Raw genomic sequence first — 24456 nt, forward strand, 5'->3', positions numbered from 1 at the left:
AATGCACCTTTTATCTATGGCTCCCACCATGTTGAGTCTACCTTAGTATTCCTAACAGATATTATGTTTACTGCATAACAGACTCAACTACAATTAGCTAACTAGAATGAAATCTGCACTTATCACAATATCCAGCTTACTCTAAGAATATCATACAATTAACTCAGAATAACAATACATTTGGGCAAGTATCTTTGATAGCGTTAGGGTTTGGTTTTTTTACTTTTCCTTTTTTTTGTTCCAATCTACATGTTAAATATAAATCCCGGAAATTAAGGTATTTAAATTAGAGGGAAACTTAAAAAAATAGTGTCTTGAAATGTAAGGAGATGATAAAAGTATTTGTTATTATTTAAAATAAAATAATTTATCTTCATGTGTTTAGAACCCTTTTTTCTGTATAGAAAGAACCTTTTCTTCCTCTCATGCACACAGATTCTACAGTGCAATTGTGAACTCTTGGCATTTTGTTTTTAATTTTGAGACACATCTAAAAGCTCTTACTCAGCAGGAATTCCCAGTGAAGCCAGTAAAGTGTAGAATTTGTCCTATTCTTACCAGTGCTGTTTTCCTGTTTCTAAGAGCAACATATCACAAGTGTTTTCTGAACAGATAAAAGCTTATAAACACTGCAGTACTATATGGTGGAGGAGGAGATCAAATTATGGCCTTTTAACACTGACAAATTGGTTTGTACTCACAATATTTAGGAAGAGGAAACAGAGACACTGGATATTTTAAGTCTGTTAAGTTTGTGTTAACATCTATCCACTATGTTTACCTTCTTCTGTCCAACCCATACTCTCACTAGAGGCAATAATAAAACTCCCACAAGCCATGACCTGAGGTCCACTGAAATCAATGGATGTTTTCAAATTGGTTTCAATAGCCTTTGGATCAGTCTGCTTACTTCAATTATGGGATAAGTGAGTCTTTACATAGCATGCTACATTCCCACAGATACATATGTTGTATGCTGAAGAAAACTGCAAAGGAGCAGGAAGAGGATTACAATAGTGACAGAAAATGAGACGAAACTCTTAAATGTAATATTCCCATATCCAAGCATATGGTCATCTCTGTGGACAGTTTTTAAACAGATTTGTAAAGGCAGGGACAGGGAAAGGTGATTAGCTAGGCAGCAAACACTCTGTGTGGCACAAGACTCCGGTTCTATGTTTCTTCCCTACAGAGTGAAAAAAATTAGCTACGAAGGTAAAGCAGGATTTGATTCTGAAGCCACACTGCCTGCACACAGAACACACATAAAGAGGAGCTCAGAAGCTTTCTTGCTAGGTGATGATGAGAACAGAGGTAAATCTGGATCACGTCTTTTCCTTTCAAGCTGCAACCTTATCCCCTTCCTTGTCCTAAAATCCTTCCCCAGAAAAGCAGTGATTCACTTAAATTCCTTAGGAATTAGGAAAAAACCCACAGATGTTAAGACTTACATTGTTAGCTTCTAATTTCTTATTTCAGTCATGCAACTACTTATTTCAACATTTTGTTAAGAATCCCCAACAAGGTATTCAATAAACATTTTGTGAAAGGATACAAAGACCTACTTTCACAGGCATACCTTGGCATGATTATTTCCTCTTAGTACTAGAAAAAGACACACCACTAAATACGCTGCCAAAATAATGGCTGAATTTATTACAGAATAGTAGATCATCAAACTTTACAGCCTCACACGCCTGTGCAAGATTTTCAACTGTAAAATGGTGATGAGTTGATTTATTATTTGTGACATAAGATAAATAATTTAGGCTTGCACAAATTTAGCAAGATGTTCTGTCCCTAAATATATTTTAAAGCCATAACAGTCATGTGCCTAGGATGAGGTACCTCATAAGATGGAAAGCTTGATCGAATGCACCATGAATATAGTAGCGGTGGTCAAGTAGGCTTGGACAATAAAAATAAGGCCTTTTGGCTATAGGGTTTTGTATAACCATCCACAGCTCTGTCACTTCAGTGTTAACCTACTGCAATGCCTTCATACAGGAATCTGTATAAAGTTGATTCAGAAAAAGCAAAGAAAATAGTTATCTTTCTTGATAGGATCACCTCATCTTGAGCACAACACCCACTTATCTAGGGATCTCCACAGGTAATCTATAAACTCATAGGTATGTAAGGGCTGACTTTGACCTGTAAATTCTTAACAGCCTGGGAAAAAAAAGTTCTGGATTACCCCTCTCGTTACAGCTTGCTGTATTGAGAGTCAGAAATCAGGTTTGGCTGTTAAGATAAGGAAGATCTATATAAAAAATATTCTGTGCAAACATTCCAGGATTAGGAAAAATCTTCTTTCCATTCCAAACCAGCGTTGGTTTGTCAACATCTAGGATACTTCTGCAAGTTTCACCAGGAAGAGAGAGTCTGAACATGAATGCTACTGTTTGACTGAGGGGCTAGTTAGAATACGGTGATTAAATTATGGGATTGCCTTTGAACCTAATTAGCAGATGCTCACCCAGCATGTGAGTACCTTTTTCAAAGAGAATGCATTCAATGGCAACCAAAGAATGCACATATATTTTTATATTTTTATTTACTTTTTTTTAGTCATGAACTTTCAAAGAAAATAGTTAATGCAACCTTCTCTAAATAATGTCTGCATCACAAAATTCCCCAAGCCGACATTCAGAAGTGTGTGTCGAGGGAAGCCTGGTTCAGAATGGGGGAAAAAAAAATGAAAATATGACAGGTACAGTGAAACAAATTTCAAACATGAACTCATGCAAAAGGGAAAAAAATAAGTTGTTAAGATTGTTCACACTCCTCTTCCTGAATATTCAAACCGGATAATGTGTAACACAGACAAATGCTGCTCCCTGCAGGTGGATCATGAGCCCACATGAAGCCACGCCAACTTCCAAATTCACTGGAATTCAACATGGAGTTAGGTGCTTAGCTGCAGAGAGTAATCTCCAGGAGTGGAGCCTTTGCATGCCATTCTTTTACACATATGTCCTCAAAACTTGTTTTCAGGTACAAAAACTCATCAGGAGATTAATTAGATTATTTCTGTAGAAAGTTATTAAATTACATAATTTCAGGGCCATCTTAACTTATTGGTGCTTCTTTCTAAATAAACACACCATTGTGCCATTGGGAATAAAACAAAAGCCATAGAGTACTAAGGACATGCTATATGGCTACAGTTCACATGCAACTTTATTAACTTCATAAATTCCTAAGAATGAGTAAACTTGGGTTTGTTGGTTGTTTTTGTTTAAATCTTCTCATGCATAAAGTAATAAAGTACAAAATGCCCTTCTAAAATATGCTAAGATCAAGAGCAAACTCATTCACTTTGCATGAAAATAGAATTAGGATCTTAGGACCTTGCGTATCAAACTTCAGCGTAGAGACTTTCCAAGGTAATGCTACAGAGCCCTATTCCTAAAGATTTATAATAGGATTGGAGCTTTAACCTTAACCACAGCATAACAAGCAGCACCAACATAATGATAATCCAAGCTACCAGCAACCTTAAGAACGTGCAAGGAATAGACAGATACTGGCGGGAATTAATCTGCCATTTTCACACATCTGCCCAAGGGAGGTATTGTAATTGCAAAAATTTACTCTTAGACTGCTGAGACTCATAGTAATTATGTTTCTTTTTTAATAGAAATAGCCACAGGTAGTAAGAAATTGGGTTTTGAGATGGGGAACTGGGCATGCATTCTAACCCAAATTACTATGTAATTGTCTTTATTATAAAATACTATGGAAAACCTATGGCTCAAAATATAAATCAGAACAAAACCTTTCCTTTAAATAAACTCTTCCCCTCCCACGGCTATTCAACATGTATACCTTATTTCTTCATTTACTGGTATCAGCAAGACCAGTACGACTGCAAGAAATTTATCTTTATCTAAAGATATTTGCCAATACTAAACAAAATTCCCGAAGCTTACATCTGCTTAATAGAACAGCTTTCTTTTGCTTTACTTTCATGCAAGTGAAGAAAACTAACAAGTAGGTCAAAATCTGGAAATCTAGCTACTCGTTCCTAAGGTTCCTTTGCGAGTATCAGGGGATAAAGAAAAGAGTGTGTGGTCTACATTTATTCTAAATGAACTGAAATTAAGTTTTCTTCAAAATTCTGGAAGCCTGTTTGAAACAAATGAGCACAGGAAAGCACTTAAAATGAGTTATATCGTGCTTGAAGGAATTATTATTTCGTTACTGTCAATTATTGCAATAATGAGAGGTATACTGTTGGGAAAGATCATATATATGGTGGCCAATGAATAAATAATAAAATAAATTCATCCAGTTACTTCTGCCCCTTGCAAGACTATATTCTGTTAGGCCCGAAAAGAAGCTACAGGTGGTTTAAACAGACAAGATACATTTACAGATTTAGCCAAAATGAAGACTATGCATTGAAAGAAATAGCATAAAACATTTTGTTTTCCCCTCTTTTTCACCCTATGGCTACAAAGCTGACTGATACATTCCCTGCCTTGGAGCTACAAGATGCAAATTATAGTGCACTTTTTAATACCTAACACAGTTGATGGAAGCAATTGAGTGCTGATTATTCTCACGTGTCACCTGACTTATACCTCCTTTTCATCATTACTCTCAATCCTGAAGTCTGATAGTGGGATACACAGTTTTAAGCAAGATATATAACTCCCACCATGAAGTGGAAAATGAGGTCTTTCCTTACCTATACTCTTGCCTCAGGAAAAAAATGACAACAGCATTTGTCTCTAAACTTGATGCTTTCTAGGTTGCAGTAACATGTGCAGACTGACAGCATCTTCCAAAACACTGTTACACAGCTATGTACAGATCATACGCAATATCAAAAAAAAAAAAAAAAAAAAAGGTGCATGTAGGTCGTTAATAATGTCCTTTATTCAGCTAGATAGTTCTTTTGAATCCCTGATGCTCTCTTACCTATGTATCTCCACATACACATTCATACACACAGTTATATTATCTGACATATAGTCTAGAAATCTAAACAGTTTCTAAGGCTTCGTGGATGCCATTTTTTAAAAGCTTTTAAATTTATTATTTCCCAAGCACTCTAAATTCCGCTATATTCTTATTGTCATTTGATTCACCGAAATGATGAAGAGATCAGAAATGAACACACTTGGTACTTTACAGCTGTGGCTGGATAATCTTGCTCATGATCATCAAAGCAGGATTGTTTTTATGATCTTCAAATCTGGATATCAAATTATGCAAGTCAATGCGAAAAAGCAAAAATATCAAATATTCAGACATCAGGACTATCTCAATAGAGTACTAGAGAATGCAGGTGGAGGCTAAGTGAAATGAACAACTTTGCAGCTTTGCAGTGTTTTTAAAGCAAAGAAGAGAAGCAACAGGGAGCAGTTCAGCTAACACAGACTCACAGATTCGGGGTTGCACATGCTTACGTACATCAGCAACTCCATTCCTGTAAGTGGTCTATTTAATGCAGTGGTGCTATTGACCTAAATTAAAATCTTCGCTGAATAAGTGTTTTAAGGATCATTCCTTGAAAGACACAATACTAACACAATTACAAATATAGAAGATAGTTTCCATAGGCCTTGAAATTAATTATGCACTGGTTAAGGACATGATCCTGCTCTTTCTATGTTTGTGGAAAAGCAGTCTTTCCCTCAATATCAGTAGGAACAAAGCTCAAGTGGTGAATCAGAGGTGGGTTATTAAAACAGTGTTCTTTTCTTTGTCAGCCTTAAAATTTTATAGAATTTAAATATTTTCATTAAGAATTAATGAAAATTTGTTTAGCCCGCTTCAGCTCACCTTTTTTTTAAACTGAGTTGTAGCTAAACAATCTTAACCATAAGTGGTTGCTTAGCAATCAGCGAAGAACGAGACAGAAATATAGCGAGTAAAGAAACTGACTGACATGTTCTGTGTTTGAATCACGGCATTCATTAAAAAACAGAGTAACACCAACAGAAGTTTGAAACAGAATTCTATTAATAAAAGAATGCATATAGCTATCTTCTGGAAAAAAAAATACGCATTTAAAAGATACAAATTGTGTTTCACGTCTGCTTTCTATAAAAACTCCTTTACCTATTATTAAAAATACATTAAAATCCTTCAAATTTTGATGAAGCCATTATTTACCTTTTGTTTTTATTTCAATTGTCAAGTGTGCTTCCAATGATTTTAAAAACAGTATATATCTACAAAGCAAGCAAGAGTTTATAGCTTTGAAGACTTGAAATTGATTTTTAATGCACCAGCTTTCAAACACTACAAAGGCTGCTCTCTGCTGATAAAGACAGTAAACAAGAAATTGTCCTTTAAATGTTCCCTTTAATGTTTTTCTTTAATTAAAAATCAATCAAAAAAACACTGCAACATTAAAAATTTTAAAATTAAGACATTAAAAAATGGTTAAGGTTTTTGACACACAATGCATTCAAACTAGAATGAAAACTTATGATGTTACTTTTGTTTACTTGTAATAGTTTAGACTTTCTTTGCACTGTAAACATTGTTAATCGAGAACTAAAATGACATAAAAGTAGTTTATTACTGAACACAGTTATTTATATTGAGTCAAAATATTAAAAATATGATGAAATGAAACTAGATGTTATAAAAGTACTGAAGTAAAACATTTTAAATAACTTTAGATTATTTTAATATATTCCTTTCCTCTAATCAGACCACAGCCTATTTATGTAGATTAGTTACATCTAGAGTCTCATTTATCCAACCTGTATTTATCCTTTGATCACAAAGCTTGTTAACTTAAATGGTCTTTTATTGTTATGATTCGTTTTCCCATAATTATGCAGTTTAACTGCCTGATTTTTTTTGAATAAATATATGCAAACGCGCCGATCATATTCAGCAGTGTTATGCTGGATGCTCAATGAACTGTAAGAGCCATTTCAATACAATAAAGCTGCCTGGAAGTGTTCCAGGGCAAGGACTGCAAATACCAGTAATCATAGTGTCACTAGAACTAGTACAGGCAAATACAAGCGTGTCACACATACATCAATAGATGGTCTGAAACACTGCCTGAAACTAATTTTGCATGTCTATCACTGCAAGAACTTACAATGCATCGATCAGAGGTCCCGCCCACACAGCTGAAATTGTGCATTTGTATCTTGTAACAAGGCTTTTCCTTTCCCCTTTAGAGTCCTCCTTTGGTGTGCCATGGAGACTGCAGCACGCAACCACGCAGCAGGGAACAGGATGCGATTAGAAACTTTTCTATTACAAGTAAAAGTATTTTATGAACCAGAGGAACTCTGACCTGACATACATCACAAAGCCAGTAGAAAGGCCCATGACTAAAATAAAATACTGTTCACTTGAAAGATTTTACTTGCCTAGATAGTTATAGCATACTTAATTGAAAATAGATTAGCATGGGACTGATTGCCTCGAGGGCTGGAAGAGGACCTATCCCCTCACCTCACAAAAGTGAGATGCAAACGGATCTTTACACTGTCCTGTGCAAGTAACACTAATAACTGGCTGAAACTATGCAGAAACTATGCAGTAATCAGAGACTCCTCAATTCTGAGTACACATCACCAAAAAAGGAGCTATCTCTCATCTCAGGCGAGAGATGAATTGACCTTATGCTATCCTTTCTGTACAGGTAACAACATTAACTAGTGGAAGCAATTCAGTAGAAGAAAGAGATGCTTCTCACGTGACCTTAATAAGTAGGAATTATATCAGCGGCCTTTGGGATTTAGCTAAAAAATATATGACTGCTCAAGGAGGTTATTTGAAGCACTGCCTAATATCCTAATTAACAGGGAAATTCATATGAATTTGCTTGTTCTTGAATGTAATACTTAATACTATTTTATCTAAAATGTTTAATAATTTATCTATTTTCTCTTTCTCATAGGATTTACAGTAATTAATCCAGAATCTTCTGTTAAAAAAAAAAAAAAGAAGAAAATGTCTACAGCAGACTGAAAAACAAACGTTGCACTAAAAAGACCATGACAAGTATATTACTAGGGCTTAGAACACGCCCTGGCTAAGATTTATGACAGGCTGTATACTACTCCATTTTATCTCATCAGATCAGCAAAAGCAGCAACAACTAGTTAATCATTGTTGCCCCCTTAAAAACATAACAAATGAAACACTTAAACTCAAGGAACTTTTCCCCAAAATCATTTTGCTACTCTCTTCCTAGTACCTTTTTCTTTTTTTTCTTTTCTTTTTTCCTCTACTTAGGTAGGAGCCTGGGAGCCTGCAGTCCCCTGAGAGTTTCTCTTGTTTCCTATATTTTTGAACCCTTTAGCATTAATTTCACCACTTCTCTTCTTACAGCTGAAGCAGAGATACAATTGAATGTATAAAGCTCTCAGGCTATCTGCTGCAAAAATTTGTCCCAACTGCTCTATTCTGACCTTTTGACATCAACGGATTGCTTCTATACTTTTAAAGATAAAAACAGAGCTGTGTTTCTGCTCCGGTCAACAAATCATTGTTTAAGTTCTTTTCACAGAAAATTCTTACCTGTTGGAAAATACTAATACTAGTGTCAAAATGTCTTTTCTTTGTACGGGCAGTCAATCCTCAGTCTTGAAGAGGTATCTCAAGACCTCTGCCATGCGTCCTGTATCCTTTCTTCAGAAAGAAAACAACAGCCCATATACATACACTTTTTATATGCCAAATGAGTGTCTTGCAAAGTAAAACCTAAAACGAATTTGACAAGGCGTTTTAACTTTTGTAGAAAAAATGAACGACAGAGGAATTAAGCAGGATCTTTAAAAACATATGGGTAAATATTAGCCGCTATGTTAATGTTTCCTGGGGACGAAGGTAGTGAAAAGGAAGAAAAAATGCTGCGGAAAAAAGAATGAATTATTTTTTTCCATTTGAAAAAATAATCCCAACTGGTTTACTGTGAAATGTTGTGACTCAGGAAAAAAATATTTTTTAATGACATTTTTGCCTTATTATTGAAGACAGGTTGTATCTATGCTTTCTTAATACCAAGTGATATTTGCAAATATTTCACATGTACCTAATGATAATTTTCCACATAACAATACTTGCTGAATTTTGAGAATAATGCCGTATTATGCACACTTTCAAAAATATATGAAAATGTGAAAATGTGTTCATCAACACATTAAAAAGTGTCTTTGATTTATTCTTTCAGCCACACACCTGATTATGTTACAGTTCACATCATAGTTACAAAATCTTTTAAATTCCAGTCTCTTTAATTGTTTGTAAAGAAGCTGTAAGAAAACATCACAAAAGACTGAATCTAAAAATAAAAGGCCCAATCATACTATTCTTAGTTACCCTCTCCAAGGCTCTTAGTCACAATTTACTCCTGAACCACTGAAGTCATTGATGAAGTCAAAATTATGCTTTTGACTGAAATATGAGTAAGAACAGGCCTTTTCATCAACGTGGGTAAGGATAATAGAAACCTGACGAAATCTGTTGTTAAAAGATAACTCTTCAAAGGATCACTCTTTGAAATTGCACTGGTAATCACAAATTTGTGTGGATTTTCCCATTTAAGATTAGTCAGTGATGGTGAGCACCAAAATGAGGAACGCTCAGACAACATTAAGAGTCGCTGGGAGGTGTGATCCAGTAAATCCTGCATGACTTGTTTTTTAACTGCACTAACTTTCTTTAACTCTTATACTTTATAAAACAGCATGTTCTACTGAGACATTATTATTCTTAATTTATTGGTTAATGAGAATTTCTGTTCTGGCAACGTAATTTTCTTTCTTATAATATCAATTTTCTACTTCAGACTCTTAAACTGTCTTTTTCTGTGTTATGTTTGTTGTTCTATATTATAGCATTTCATCTTGGAAAGTTCTTCAGATCTCATATGGACCCATACATCAGGAATGATCCCTTTGAAATTTATTGCTATAAATATATTGTTATAAACAAATACCGACAAGGAGCTGAAGATCAAGACCAGAGCAGATGTAACACAAAACAGGAGCCCAATTCTGCTTCAACTGCCTATTTCAGCAGCCAGAATGGATGCCATAGTGAGTAGTTGCCAGATCTGGTCCTAAAATACATGTATCTTGTGCACAGTACTATGCAGTGTATCTTGATAAAAACTGAACTAATGCTTCACAAAAATATAGAAAATCTCCTGTCCTGAAATTCCTACACAGCCAACCCCAGTACTGGCTTCACTGAGTAAGTAAAACTACAGCTACAGAACAACTTAACACAAAATCATAGTAACTGCAGACTGTATTACACAATGCTAACATTCACGGGAGTTACCTTGCAAGACATCTAACCTTGTAAATCACGGTAAAAACTACCATAAGCATCTTAGCTGCGTAGTTCTGAAGTGTCATCTGATGACAATTTAGTGTCCTTAGATACAGCCCTCGAATATGCAGCTGTGAAATTCTGGGAATTACAGAGTACGATCCTGCAAACTTGCAAATGTGTAGAACTGCACCAGTATCCTTCCAGTGCAAAATATTAACTTCTACTAGCTCTAGTGAGAGAGAATAATATTGCTCATTTGCAGCAGAAGGTATAGAAATAAAGAAATATATACCTCTGTTTTCAGATAGGAATTGAAACGAGAGAACGAATGCAACTTCTGTGAGGAAAGCTGCTTCTCCTTAGACTGCAGCAGCTGCAGGCTTCTTTTTGCAATCTTGACATTTCTGAGCTGAAGTTTCTCAAAGTAAAGCATGGAATAGTATATCTAAAGACAGAGCAGCACTAATATAGCTTACAATTTTTATTTCCCCTGAACACTCTATCTTCTTAGACGGTACTAGACACCTGGCGATGAAGCTGCACTGGGACTTGACAGTAATCTACTGACACATTATAAACATCAGGTGCTTGAAGTATAAGAATGATCTGTACTTTATCTTAAAATGGTAAAGGACTGCCTAGTACAGCAGCTACGGTGATTCCCAGCTTGAGACCCGCTTGCAACACAGCCATTTGTTTTCAGTTTTTGTCTAGCAAAAGCTGTGACCACCGTTTTCTTTATTCACTCCCATCTCACTCCTGATATATTTACAAGCCTCTCCAAGTTGCACAAGTATAACAATAAATAATCTCTAGGACGATCAACACTCCTTGCATATCTAGATAGTTTTCTATGCTACTGTTATGTCACTTTGAGGAACCTATCTCTGGAACCTATTTGTTTAAAGAAACTATTTGTTTCCCTTTATTCATCCACTCTTTCATCTATTGGAAACTGCAAGAAGAAATTGTGACTTGTTCACCCAGGGAAAGGCAAACTGATTAACTCGGAACTTTTTGGTAGGAGAGACATGAACGTATATGTGTATGTTTGTACATGATATTTCTTTTTCTAATGTCTGGTCTTCAAAATAAAGCAAAATCCTGTTTCTCTTAGTCAGGTGAGTAGGTTCACTTGATTTACTCACCAGAATGAGATGAACAGAATTTGCTCAGTAGTCTTTAAGGTCTAGGGTGAACAGAGTTCTTCTTTCAGCCATGTAGAGTTTCCATTTTCTCCTGCTTTTCTTTTTTTTTTCTCCCCAGTAAAAATGAATTGTTTGGCCCTTAAGTGATTCAAAGGGCACATGGAATTCTGAACCTGGCCATGAAAACTGTACAACACTGGCCTATATTTAAATATTTTTAACTCACTTGCATTTGAAAGCACTGTTTCTAAAGTATGTTTAGGATATGATTGCTGAAGTTAAAAGCAATGCCACATGCTAAAGTGTAGCTCTTCTGACTTTCCAGTACGCTACTAAACACTGTTCCTCATCCACATCAATCTTATGTGTGCATCAAATCACAATGGTCTATTTTCAGAGGCCCTAAGCACTTGAAAGTCTCTTGTGCCAATAAAAGCTGGAGGTGTACTGCATCCTTGGCTATCCACCCACAAACGTATACATATACATATGTATACATATTTAAATTATTATCATTTTTATGGTACTGAAGAAGTTTGTTGATTCATATAGGTAACACATGCAACCATAGCAGACAGCTGGATGCTACAAAGTAGTGAGTAAACACCCAAGTTGTTAAACTGTGTGACTAATGTGTAACACAAGTCACTTAAAGAGAGGTAAGGTTATACTGCTTTTATGCATATCAGGCAATATTTTCTTCACCTGCTGGTCATTTTGGGTCAGTCTGAAACCATAGTCTCTAAGTAACACTTTACGGGTATTAATTGTTATAAAATGGGCAAACTGTAGAATAAAATACTACTCATGAGAAATAAGGGAATCATAAAGCCTACTAGCTTTACTAGCTCTTAATGCAAAGCAGAAAATTGTTATGCACCCCAAATAAGAGTGAGAAAATTTGGATCTTACTGAGATAGAAATTAATTGTTTCAATTTAAATATTTATAGACTCAATTGGATGTAGCAAGTAATAATATCATATTTAATATGTATGTATATATAAGTATGTATATATATACATATATATATTTATACATACATAAAACCAGAAAGTTTTAATAACAGGCTCCTGCTGGAGAATTCTGCCATTAAACACTTGCTGAGAAAATGAGAGTGAAGAAAAGTAGTTCCATTGTATGAATTATACAGTGTGAGATTATCGTGGCTCAGTAATATTTCTGGGAAAACTAAAGTGAAAATGTGCTAGAGAACACTTACAAAGTTGTTTACCATTCCCTCACTGAGGTAACGAAGAAAACTGCTTTTCTGACCTGACTAATGAAAGGAGATGATAAAGCAGCTGTTGGGATTCCATATCTTTTTTCCCACTGGCTATTCCTTTGATTCCTAACTGCGCAATTTACTTTTCCAGGCACAGGTTTCCTGGAGTGATTAACGACATAGTAGATCCAGACAGAGGGCTGATCCTTCACTATTTCTCTCTAAGTTTGCACCTTGAATTTTACATGAGGCAGAAGTAGAGGACCAGGCACAAAATAGTATCTACATTCTAAATGCAAATTTTATATAAAATTTACTCCAGGGATACGGAGATGGAGAATACAAAATGTATTTTAGTAATGCAGAATTATAGTGAAGAGGGTCAGATTTTCTCATCTAGCTACTTTAAGCCTGGGCCTTTCTTCTAAAGAAACCAACTACTCTGTTTCATACTGTGTATTTGTTTTGTCAATACAACTACAGAATATAGTATCAATAAGTATGATTGAACAGGTTGTTCACTAGGGAAAAATTAATGTTTCCTAATCTACTGGCTGGACCATCTAAACATCCAAAACACTCTGTGTAGACGTTCAGGGAAAGCGAAAACAATATTAGATATACCGGTATGTGCTATGAGGAGTTACGGTTAACATTTCCCACAGTTGTCATAACAAAAACTGTTATAGAAACCACAACACACCTTTTTAAGGGAGGAAATTCCTCTTTTAGCTTTATATAGATCTCAGGAAAAAAAAAAAATCATGATTGATATTATACAGTGAACACTGTAAAAAAAGGAATCATATTTTCCATAGGGATTTTACACTACAATTGAATCTTTACTACTCAGTAGCATCAATACATGAATTAATTGCTTTATATAGACATTACATGGTTGTAGGAAAGTATAATTTTCTGTCTTTTAGTAACTGTTACACTTGTCAGTAGGAAAAAAATGCGTTCTTTCTTTTTTAGCATTCTGACAACTCCATTTTACAGTAAAAAATAGTTGACATTACTTAAACAAGTGTCATTGAAAGTTATTTGTTTTTTAAAGCATGACTTATAAATCAAATTATCTCCTGTTGTGCCCTAACCTAAACTCTTTCCTGAAGTGTCACTTTTTGTTAAAATCAATTTCAGATTTTAAGTATTGCTCTACTCACCTAATTGATAGCAACACAAATTCATGATAGGCATAAAATGAAATTGTTTCTGTGACACAACTCAGTAGTGGGTTGAGGATTATTTCACAGTGACCTTGTACAGACAGCCTTTTTTCTTTATTTTTCTTTTTTTCCTTTTTTTTCCCCCCAGTTATAAATATTTAATTTACAGGCCATCAGTTATTGGAATTTTGGTTACTTAACCTGCCGATTACCAATGGCCACTTCTATTTAGTTTAAAACATTAGATGCAGCTGGCAAGTAGAACATTTGGTGTTCACAGACTGCAGGGTATGATAACTCAAAGGTATTATGAATTTGCTTTTGGTACATCAAGTGTCTACAGTGCAACTTCTTTCCCACTAGCTGCATAGACAAAATGAGTCTGTGTCACTTCTGATACACTCAGCTCATTCCCCTATGACTCAGAACAGCATATTAGGAGAACCACAGGATAAAACAGATATGACATTTCAAATGTATTTAATAGTCATTATCCAGAGCCTGCTTTCAATCCAAATGTTAAAAATCACTTTGGAACATACCTGTAGTATTTGAACATGAAGCTGCATTAATCATGAAGTCATACTTTAAATTAAACCAACTGGAGCCAAATTCTGCCCTCACCTTCACTCTGAGAGTTCACTGCTCTGGAATACATCTTCTGAGTTTGGACTTTAAACTACCTGCTAAAAATTAAGTCATTCTTTGATTAGCATCCTATATCCAATGGTCCAAATTCTGCCATTTCTCACATTCACAAAAGTCGGTAGAGGACAGTGTGTATATGACTGGCAGCAGAATGCAGCTCAGCTGTAATTTCTAAATGAGCTTTGGTAGAAAGAAGAAAGAACATGTAAGTCTTTCACTATAAAGCAATCATCAATATTGACTCAGGCTACTGGAGATCTGACTAGTTGTTTTGCTGTTTTATGACAGGATGTGAGTTTTGTTAACATTTGGGGGTAGGAGGGAATCACCACACACATTTTCTTTCTATTTGACTAAGCAAATTTTTCAGCGTTGAAGGTTTGGTTGTTTATGGGGAGAGGAGGAGGCAATGGGGCCCCAGCGATACTGTTCTGCATTAAAAAAATTTTTGTATGTATATTCTAAAGAAGGAAATTTTAAAAATTAAAAACATACATCTTGGAAAGAAAGCTCATATTTACATACAAGATTGGAGGGCTATAATAAACTGTTGCAATAGATGTCCTCAGTGTGTAGAGTTTCTCCCACGTCCTGTTAGCTACTGCAGATGATATGACTGCTTCAGAAACCCCCTCCCCCTTCTCCACCCCAAACCAAAGCAAAGTGAAACCTGTGGAAGCGGCCACCTCTGCCTGATGATCTTCTGGGAACATACCCAGCGTGCCCCAAAGGTACTGAACACTTGCCTGCCCTCTGACATGCACCTCTTTTGCACTGCCATACCTCTGTTTGTTTCAGTGGGCATTTACTTTTTAATCACACAGGGACCACCAGTGTGACAGCAGAACCAGACCCACCAGGTGTGGTCTGGTTCCACTTTCATTGAGTCCACCGCTCTTTAGTGGCTTGTGTGGGTCCCTTCAGTGGTGCCTTACAGCAGATTTCACTGCAGACAAAAGGTGAAGTTAAACCAGCGTCTAAAGTGAGGTCCAGGGTATTCTAAAAGTCTCCTACCTGAATTATGGACATCCGGCTCGGGGGAGCCTCGCTGGCGTTAGTCCCTTGCCCTGTGAAGCTGGTGTGGCAGCCCACATGTCCCTGGGGTACAGTCAGGTTGTTGGAGGCGGGCTTCAGGTACATCACCTCAGACCTGGGAGAGCTGAGGGGCAGGCGGGTCTGGTAGTCAAAGTACATGGGTGAGGTGGCCAGGGATGGGCTGCTCACCACGTTCATGACATTGAGGGGGCCCCGGCTGTCCTCGCCCTCACTGGGCACCAGCATAATGTCATTCTTGCTGATCTTCTTCTTCTTGCCCTTGCCCCCTCCACTGCCACTGCCTCCTCCTCCCCCGCCACTGCCTCCCCCTCCTCCCAGCTGAGGGTGGCTATACTCGGCAATGCGACAATTATAGGTGCGGATCTCCTTGTTCTCTCGCTTGCACTTCACGGCAATAGTGATCATGGCAGCCAGCAAGATGATGGAGACAGTGCTCAGCGTCACGATCAGGGGCAGCGACAAGTCCCAGTGTGGTCGCCGATGCTGCTCGCCATTCACCTGTGGCTCACCAGCCTCGGGCAGGGGCCCCGCCAAGGCCCTGACAATGAGCTTGGCCACTGCAGAGAGGCTGGGCTTGCCATGGTCACTGACTTTTACCACCAGTTCAGCCACAGGGCTGAGCTCCTCCCAGTAAGGATGCAAGGTGCGTATCTCACCGCTAGTGGGGTCCATCTCAAAGAGGTGTTCCTCATTGCCTTCCACAATCTCATATGTGAGGCGCCCGCTCTCCCCAAAGTCACTGTCCAGGGCGCGGACGGTGCCCACAGGATAGCCCACCCCAGCATTACGTGGCACCTGCAGCTCTGCGGTGTCATTGATGAGGGCAGGGAGGACGATGAGGGGTGCGTTGTCGTTGACATCGAGCACGGTGACTCGCACCGTGGCATTGCTTTCACGGTGGGGTGAACCTGAGTCTTTGGCCAGCACACGAAACTCGAAGTGCTTTGTTTGCTCGTAGTTGAAGCTCCTCAGGGCATAGATGGCACCGTTGGTGGGGTTGACAGAGACATAGGTGTAGATGGAGACATCGCCCACATGCCCGGGCAAAATGGAGTAAGAGACTGTCCCATTTTGGCCCAGGTCAGGGTCCTGGGCCAAGACAGAGCCCAGGTATTCACCAGGGATGTTGTTCTCAGGCACCTGTAACACATAGAGGTTCTTGCTGAAGCGGGGTGGATTGTCATTCTCATCGAGGATCCGGACAGAAAATGACTTGGTGGAGTTGAGTGGGGGGTTGCCCTCATCACGTGCCACGATGGTCACATTATACTCATCCTGTGCCTCGCGGTCCAGGGGGCGGTCGGTGACCACAGTGTAGAAGTTGTCATAGTTCTCCTCCAGGGTGAAAGGGATGGCTCCGGGCCCGCCGCCACCACCCAGCACCCGGCACTGGAGCTGCCCATTCTTGCCCGAGTCACGGTCAGTGACCCGCACCAGGGCAATGACTGTGCCCGGTGGGGCAGCCTCGCTCAGTGCTCCCTGGCGAACGGAGACAAAGCCAATGGTAGGCGCATTGTCATTGCGGTCAATGAGGCGGACGGTGACCTTGCAGTGAGCAGGAATGGGATTGGGCCCCAGGTCCCGAGCCTGGACATCGATCTCAATGAGGCCGCTCTCCTCATAGTCCAGGTTGCCCTTGACACGGATGAGGCCACTCTGCGGGTCAATGCTAAACAGGTCGCGGACGCGCTCAGGTGCGTAGCCACTGAAGGAGTAGAGCACCTCTCCATTGGTACCCTCGTCGGCATCGGTGGCATTAAGGTCAATGACAGCAGTGCCCAGCGGCGCATTCTCTGGCAGCTCTACTACATAGGAGGCCGCCTCAAAGACGGGACTGTTGTCATTGGAGTCAATGAGGCGCACGTTGATCTGCACCGTGCCCGAGCGTGGTGGGTCGCCGCCGTCCAGTGCCGTCAGTACCAGGGTGTGGTGGCTCTGCTCCTCACGGTCTAACGGCTTCTGGATGACCAGCTCTGGAAACTTCGTGCCATCACCACGGGACTTCACATCGAGGGAGAAGAGGCCGTAGTCATCACGGGTGAGCAGGTAGGTGCGCAGCCCGTTGTCCCCGGCATCCGGGTCGTGGGCGCTGGTGAGGGGGAAGCGGGTGCCCGGCGCAGCATTTTCCGAGATGTCCATGTCCACTTGGTCAGAGGGGAACGCCGGCGCGTTGTCGTTCAGGTCCTGGATCTCCACCTTGATCATGCAGATCTCCTGGTCGTTGGCGAACACCTCGAGGGACAGCTGGCACTTGGCGCTGCGCCGGCACAGCGCCTCGCGGTCGATGCGCTGCTTGGTGTAGAGCAGCCCGCTCTCCCCGTCCACGTCCAGGAGGTGCGGGGCCGAGTTTTCCAGCACCCGAAAGGTGGACTTGGGGCCGCGGCCGCCGCCTGGAGCGCCGCCGGGAGCGCCGCGCTCCGCGGGCAGCATCCCGCCTCCCGCCGCGCCCGCCGCCAGCCGCGCATCGCGGCCGATGTTCCCGATCACCGTCCCCGCTCCCTGCTCCTCCGGCACCGAGTAATTCAGGTTCTTCAGCGACAGGGCGGGAGCCCAGCAGAGGAAGAAGCAACAAATGGAAAGGTACATCCCCGAGCAGGGGGTGGGGGTGGCAGCAGCTGCAGCGGCGACCAGGGTTGTCCCCGTCTTCTCTGCCTCTGCCTTCTTCCTCCTCCTCCGTCGGCTCTCTCTTTTTTCCTTTTTTTTTTTTTTTTCTTGCCTTCTCTCTCCCCACCCCTATATTTCAAGTTCCTGAACCTGTTGCTCTAAAACATCTGCAGAGACACAGGATGAGAGGCAGCAAATGGACCATGTAGCTCAGAGGGAGGGAGCAATCGGGGCGGGGAGGGGGGGGGCTGGAGGGGGGGGGAAGCAGCTTCGGCAGCGTTTCAGCAAGCGCTTGCCGTGCTTGCAGTCCCCTCGCAGTTACTTCGGCTGTCCAACTTCGGCAGTGGGAGGATTTCAAAAAATCAGAAAATTTGCAAAAGATCTTCTCCTCCGGGCAGGCGAAGCGTTCCCGATCCTTGAATCCCCGCAGATGTACAAAGGATAATAAAAATAATAACAATAATAAAAAATCGCGGCAGTGGACTTTTTCTAAAAACGATCAAAAAGATTTTTTTTTTAAATATGTGTATTTACATATACATAGGAAAGGGGGGTGGCCACAGGTCTGTAAGCAGGGGTAGAAAAGCTTATTTGCTACTCATCGCTTGTGATGCGATTGATGGAGTGGAGGGGTGGGAGAGAGACAGAAGGGGAAAAAAAAGTCTCAGCTTGTTGTTGAAGCCCTCTTCGTGTGCAATGAGAGGCAGTGAAATGTCTGATTGCACCGCGGGGTTGTTGGTTTTCAGGGAGTGTTTTGCTGCATTTAGAGATCTAATCTTGCATTGCTTGCGGCGGAGAGCTGCATCTCGCTGCCATCGGTATTTCCCCCCTCTCTGTCTCGTACACCCTCACTCTTTCCTTCCCGAATCAAAAGGCGAGGGAACGAGGACTGCAGGGCAAGAGGGGAAAACAAAACACACACAACCCGCACCTCCCCAGCAAAAACTAGTGTCCGGATTTGTAGCTTCCTTTCTCTCCTTCTACTGCCAGCCTCCCACTCCTCCTTTTGAGGGGAAAAAAATTTCAGAAACCCACCAGTTGACCGGCATCATTAGCAGTAAATATATATTTTGAGAGAAATCACAGGCTGTGCTCAATTAGATGCACACTTGGGTTTCTTTAAGACAGGCCAGTAGCCGCCGCCACCGCCACATCCTTTCTCTCCGTGTATCTATGCGTGTGTGCGTATGCGTGTCTGAGGAGCTGCACTTTTCTCGATGCAGTTTAATTCCAGTTTGCTTTTCTCTCCAGCCGAGAGGAAATCAACAGGCAACCCATGGCTGGACGCATAGATTTAAAAAAAGAGAGAGAGAGAAAGGAAGGGGCGGGGGGGGGGGGGGGGAAGGAAGAAAGAAAAGCCACCACACACACACACTCTCTCTCTCTCTCTTAGTCTCCTGCTAAAAGGGAAACAGTCTCTGTATTCACAGGGCTGCGCTGTCAAGTGCCTCTCTTTTCTTTCTATTCAGCATCTCCTTCCAATGACACTGCCGCCTAGTCCTCTTCATTTAGGGGAGTGGAGAAGAAGAGGAAAAACAATCCTGGCGGTGAATAAAGTGGGAGATCTTTTAATCGACTAATTCGCTTATATTAAAACCTATGCAGTTCCGCGATTGGTGTGATGCATTTTCTGCAGCCCTTTCAAGCTTTAACAGTCTCTCTAGGCATCTTGGTAGTGGGGAGAAGAGCGGCGGCAACGCCAGATGCGTTCCCCCTCTCTGATATACCTTTCCCAGCGATGCAGTGTATAGGTAAATATTGGGGAAGGGTGACTAAATTTTATTTCAGGTTCTTTTAACAACCAGAAATAAATGAATGGCATATCCAGAAATGCAGGTGTTTCAATCTGCTGGATGAGTCAGATCCAGCGGAACAAATCACATTCACTATCGCCTCATGTTCCTCCCTTCACAGACATTAGTTGCAGCTTCTTCCTAACCCTTCTCTGACTCACTCTATAGACAGGAAAAAAAAATTAATCAGATTTATATTTTGGAGGGGGGAAGGAAGGAAAAAAAAAAAAAAAGAGAATGAGAGAGGGGGGGTGTTGGATCCAGCTACACTTTTACTATACCTCTTTCTCCGGGAGACTGAGGATCAGGAAAACAAGGCTGTTATCCACTCACTGGCACAGAGGCGCGTCTGTCTCCTGCTTTGCTGAGTGTTTTTAACCACCTTTCCTCAGTGTTATGTGTGAAATAAATCAGAGATCTTTCATATTAAAAGAAAAAAAAGCAACAAAAACATAGATTCCCAATACATAGCTCACAGATCTAGTTCCGAGTCTCAGTTCTGCACTGTTTTTTTCTCCTTTATTTGAGTCCGGACCCAAAGTACACAGTTAATTCTGCAACCTGTAGTAGTGAGGCTTTCAAAAGGGAAAAAAAAAAAAAAGGAAGAAAAAAATAAATATTCTTCTCTGCCTCATTGATGGGTGGCCCCTTTCAAACAGACGGTCGCCAGTCTTAGCCAGACAGCACGCGAAAGGAACGCCGATCCCCGATAAACCAGATCCATTTCGCCAGCAGCCCGCAGGTAAGTGGAGAATTCAGCGAAAATTCAACAGTTGGAGCCGCTCTCTGACTCCCTCTCCTCCTCCTCTCCTCTCCTCTCCTCTCCCCCCTCCCCGCCTCGCCTCGCCTCCCTCACTGCAGCACTCGCGGGGCCGCCGCGCCGCGCTCGCCCAGCGCCGCGCCGCGCTCGCCCAGCGCCGCTCGCCGACTGCCTCTATTCACCTCACGCCGCGGCTTAAACATTGATACGGATTCCCCGCCAGCCAATCGGCGGCGGCGGCGGCGACCGGCCCCGGCGCACACCCGCCAATGGGAGGAGGCGGGCGGGCGGGGGGCGGGGCCGCGGCGGGCGCTGGGTGTCATTGATTAGATCGGTTCGGTGGGAGACGCGCGACGTGCGAAGGGCTCGGGCGGGCGGGTTGCGGTGACTCCGAGCCCCGCACCGCACCGCAGCGCCGCGCCCCCGGCCGGCTCCGGCCCCGCGTTATTTATTTATTTATTTATTTATATCCGCCCCTCCACCTCCCCCGCATTATTTATTTAAGACATATTAACAAGTCTTGCGTGATGACGGGTGGGAAAGAGGGGGGGACGCCACACCCCCGCACCCCTCCGAAGGCCTGCGAGGGCGAAGACTCTTCTCGGCTGCACAGTCCCTGAGCACCCCGGGGGTTCGGCGCACACACCCCCCCCAACCCCGCGGTTGCGTGAAGGGGGGGTGGGAGGTGTCGGGGGGCAGATCGTGACCTCCCCCACCACCCCCGTCCCGGCCCCGAGCAGGTCTCACCCTCCCCGAGGTGCAGGTCTGGAGCAGGGGAGCAGCCCCCCACCCTGCCCGCCGGGTCGCGGGGCGGGGGTACCGACTGCAGCCCCGCGGTGCGGGGATCGGGGCAGCGGCAGCGCCCTCGCCTCGCCTCCCTTTCCATCCCCTCCCCTCCCCTTTTTTCCATCCGCTCCCCTCCCCTCCCCTTCCCTCCCGGCGCGGCGCCGGCCCCCGCCCCCGCCGCGGCAGGAGTCTCCCGGCCGGGGGCGGCGGGAGCGGGGGGAGGACCGGGGCTGGAAAGGTGAGCGCTCGGATTGCCGGAGCGCCGGTCCCGACCCGCGCGTACCGAAACGAAGCTGCCATTTGTGAGCTGTGAGTGACGAGCGTGTAAGTAGCATGAATCGTTTAAGGGGAAAAAGGAAAAAAAAAAAAAAAAAAAAAAAGGGAAAATCAACTCTGGAGCAATTATAAGACGCTCCTGACAATTATTTTAGGAGCGGCTCGTAAAAGATTCAGTTAAGGAAGCTGCTCATTCGCCTTGCTCAATAGGATAACCTTCAGCCCTTTCTGAGTTATTATGTCCATAAATAATCATTTGACTCGGAGAAAGTATTACAGATTTATAAATTCAAATAAGTGTTCTTCCTAGACCCATCTTCCCGTCCTGAAGACCTCTCTGTAGCTTCGAAACCGATAGTTCGCCACGCAGGAGTCTGCTAGTAACCATTATAAAACTAATGCCGTGTTAAAATGCAGTATATAAATAAACAATACATACATTAGCGGCAGCGTAAAATCACTACTCTCAGACGTGCCAACTTTCTGTGTGAGAGCGACAGACAGATGAAATAAAGGATATGTTTACAAAAAAGGGCTTTGCTTTCTAAACGAGGGCTTCAGATTGGCTGATGAAATTCGGCGTATTCGGCCAAGTCACTTATTTAGAGAAGTCCCCCGTAAAAAGCAGCACGATTTTAAAAACGGAACGAACAGCAGAGTAAGCCCCTGAGCTCTCAGGAGACCTCGTTTCACTGTAACTTGAGTCTTGTGCTTTCCTTTCCCGATTCCGTAGCCTGTGCCAAATCTGCAGGACGTCTCAGGACGTCCAGAGTTTTTCTATGCAACTTCTGCAAATTGGGGGGCGGGGGGAAGGAACAACAACAACAACAAAAAAGGGTCATTGTAATTAGGTAATGGCTCCCTCTAGCGTGCTAGAGCTGCCGCTGCATGCGGGGTATGTACCGCCTACGCGTGCGCCGCAGAGGGCACGCACCCGGCAGCCCCGGTTCCATTTCTGAGGGAGCAGGAGCCCACCGGCGGGGTAAAACAATAATTTCACGGCTACAGCGGCGTATACTGTGTCATATGTTTCTGACAATGTTTCTCATGATTTACTTCTTTCAAAAGAAGCCACCAAACCCAAGATGAATTTGACTTTTTTTTGGAGGAGGAGGAGGCTAGTGTCTCCATCATTTTTTTTCTCCAGCCTCGAGAATGACTTTCCTTTTTTTTATATGACTCAGCATTACACAATAAATACTCTGACTCCTCAATGAAGTCAATACATTTCAGGGCACTCTGCAGTTTGTAAAACAAGTACCCGGAACTCTGAATTAAGGGGAAAACGATATAACCCTTTAACCAAGTAAGTGGAGTCTTGGCTTGTAAAATCTGCCTTTTTTTTAATCAAACATCTTGCAGCTTACAACATCCCATTGATACCAACGACATGCATGGAATACTTAGAGGAAAAATAAAATCCGAATTGCTAGCACTAGATACTCAAACCTATGACTGGCTACCAGGTGATTATCAGAAATGAAAGTTACCCCTTGTCCTACAAGTCATTGTGGTTTTTAGTGTTAACTTCATCAGAGCTACTTCTTTGTACTTATTTTCAGGTATGGCTGATTATTAGCAATTTCCAATAATTTACTGGAAATCGTATAATCTTGACGTCTTTAAAAATTGTGACTCTTAAACCCAACGGAGGCTGAGGTGCCTAACTGGAAAAAGCCAGATAAAAAATTATGCCTGCATATGAATATATGCCTCTGCCAGGCTGATGTTTGTTACATCAGACAGTTTATAACAACAAAATGGCATTTATTGATTTTAATCCACCTGTGCAAGTAATGAATATTTTATTTGTTCGATGATTTTACGGTATATCTAAAATGCTTTTTCTGTCAAATTTGTAGCACACACTACATATTTGATAGCTTAGACTGGCATCATAATTTTCTATATATTCATCAGTAAATTTCTGTATTTTTCACATAGAAAAGTCAGAAATACAATGTATGAAGGTAATACTAATGAGTGCCAATAATACCTATGTGCTGTCACAGTGCCACGTCACTGTGTCTTGAGTATATAGCATATATTTATTGGGGAAAAAAGTGAAACGAAATAAAAACAAAATTAAAAAATGCTTATTAACAGCTTGGTGAGAAAGCTGTACTGTGGAGAGACTTATACATAGAAAAAATGCAAATCCTTAGTAATGGGAACACACGTACAGAAGGCTCACACTATCTGACAGATCAAGAAAAAGACGTTAAATACACTGTATAGGAGAAGCTCAACAATGGAGCAAAGTCCGACATAACAGCCCTAACAATAGCCTGTATATGGAGGGGTTAAATTATGCTTTGGAAAACTTCTTTTTGATACTTGAAATGTTTGTTTATTGGAAGCTATAGGCTGACATCAACTAAAATAACAGATAGTAACAGGACATATCTCAAAACCAGCTTTTTAAGAAATGTTGATTAATCGTGAACATGGTACAACGGTATTCAGACTTTTTTGGGGACATTTTCATAGCAAAATGGAGTAGTTCATTCCTCTGTCTTCAGCAAAGATGGATAGACCTTTCTACTTTCAAAAAAAGGAAATAAATAAGAAATATCCTCAATCAGAAGTGTTGAAATGAAAATCTTTAGTCTCAGCGTGGAAGGTACTTAAGCATAGCACAAAAGTCTCAGAACAAATATCCCTAAACAAATAAAAGAAAATAGGAAGGCAAGGAAAAGATCAATATAGTTAAATGT

At 41.5% G+C, this 24456-nt stretch overlaps 1 protein-coding gene and 1 long non-coding RNA gene across 6 annotated transcripts in view; one reads left to right on the forward strand and one right to left on the reverse strand.

Moving 5' to 3' along the window:
• The window catches only part of PCDH17 (protocadherin 17), a 93944-nt gene extending 73127 nt beyond the window's left edge, over positions 1-20817 (reverse strand). For 2 of the 5 annotated variants that reach the window (XM_064440778.1, XM_064440777.1), the window contains exons 1-2: positions 20199-20813; positions 15479-18539 (exon numbers count right to left, since the gene is read on the reverse strand). In XM_064440778.1, coding sequence (XP_064296848.1) covers positions 15479-18106 — 2628 coding nt within the window. In that variant the 5' untranslated portion in view covers positions 18107-18539; positions 20199-20813. Of the gene's footprint in view, positions 1-15478; positions 18540-20198 lie in introns of all 5 variants that reach the window. The other 3 variants (XM_064440780.1, XM_064440781.1, XM_064440779.1) reach the window with 2 other exon arrangements.
• Positions 20818-21024: 207 nt separating this feature from the next.
• LOC135311506 (uncharacterized) overlaps positions 21025-24456 on the forward strand; it is a 29662-nt gene continuing 26230 nt past the window's right edge. Inside the window, exon 1 of the long non-coding RNA XR_010371124.1 lies at positions 21025-21787. This is a non-coding gene — a long non-coding RNA (uncharacterized LOC135311506). The remainder of the gene's footprint in view (positions 21788-24456) is intronic.

This window comes from Phalacrocorax carbo, chromosome 1 (assembly GCF_963921805.1).
Source record: "Phalacrocorax carbo chromosome 1, bPhaCar2.1, whole genome shotgun sequence".
In the NCBI taxonomy this organism is placed as follows: domain Eukaryota; kingdom Metazoa; phylum Chordata; class Aves; order Suliformes; family Phalacrocoracidae; genus Phalacrocorax; species Phalacrocorax carbo.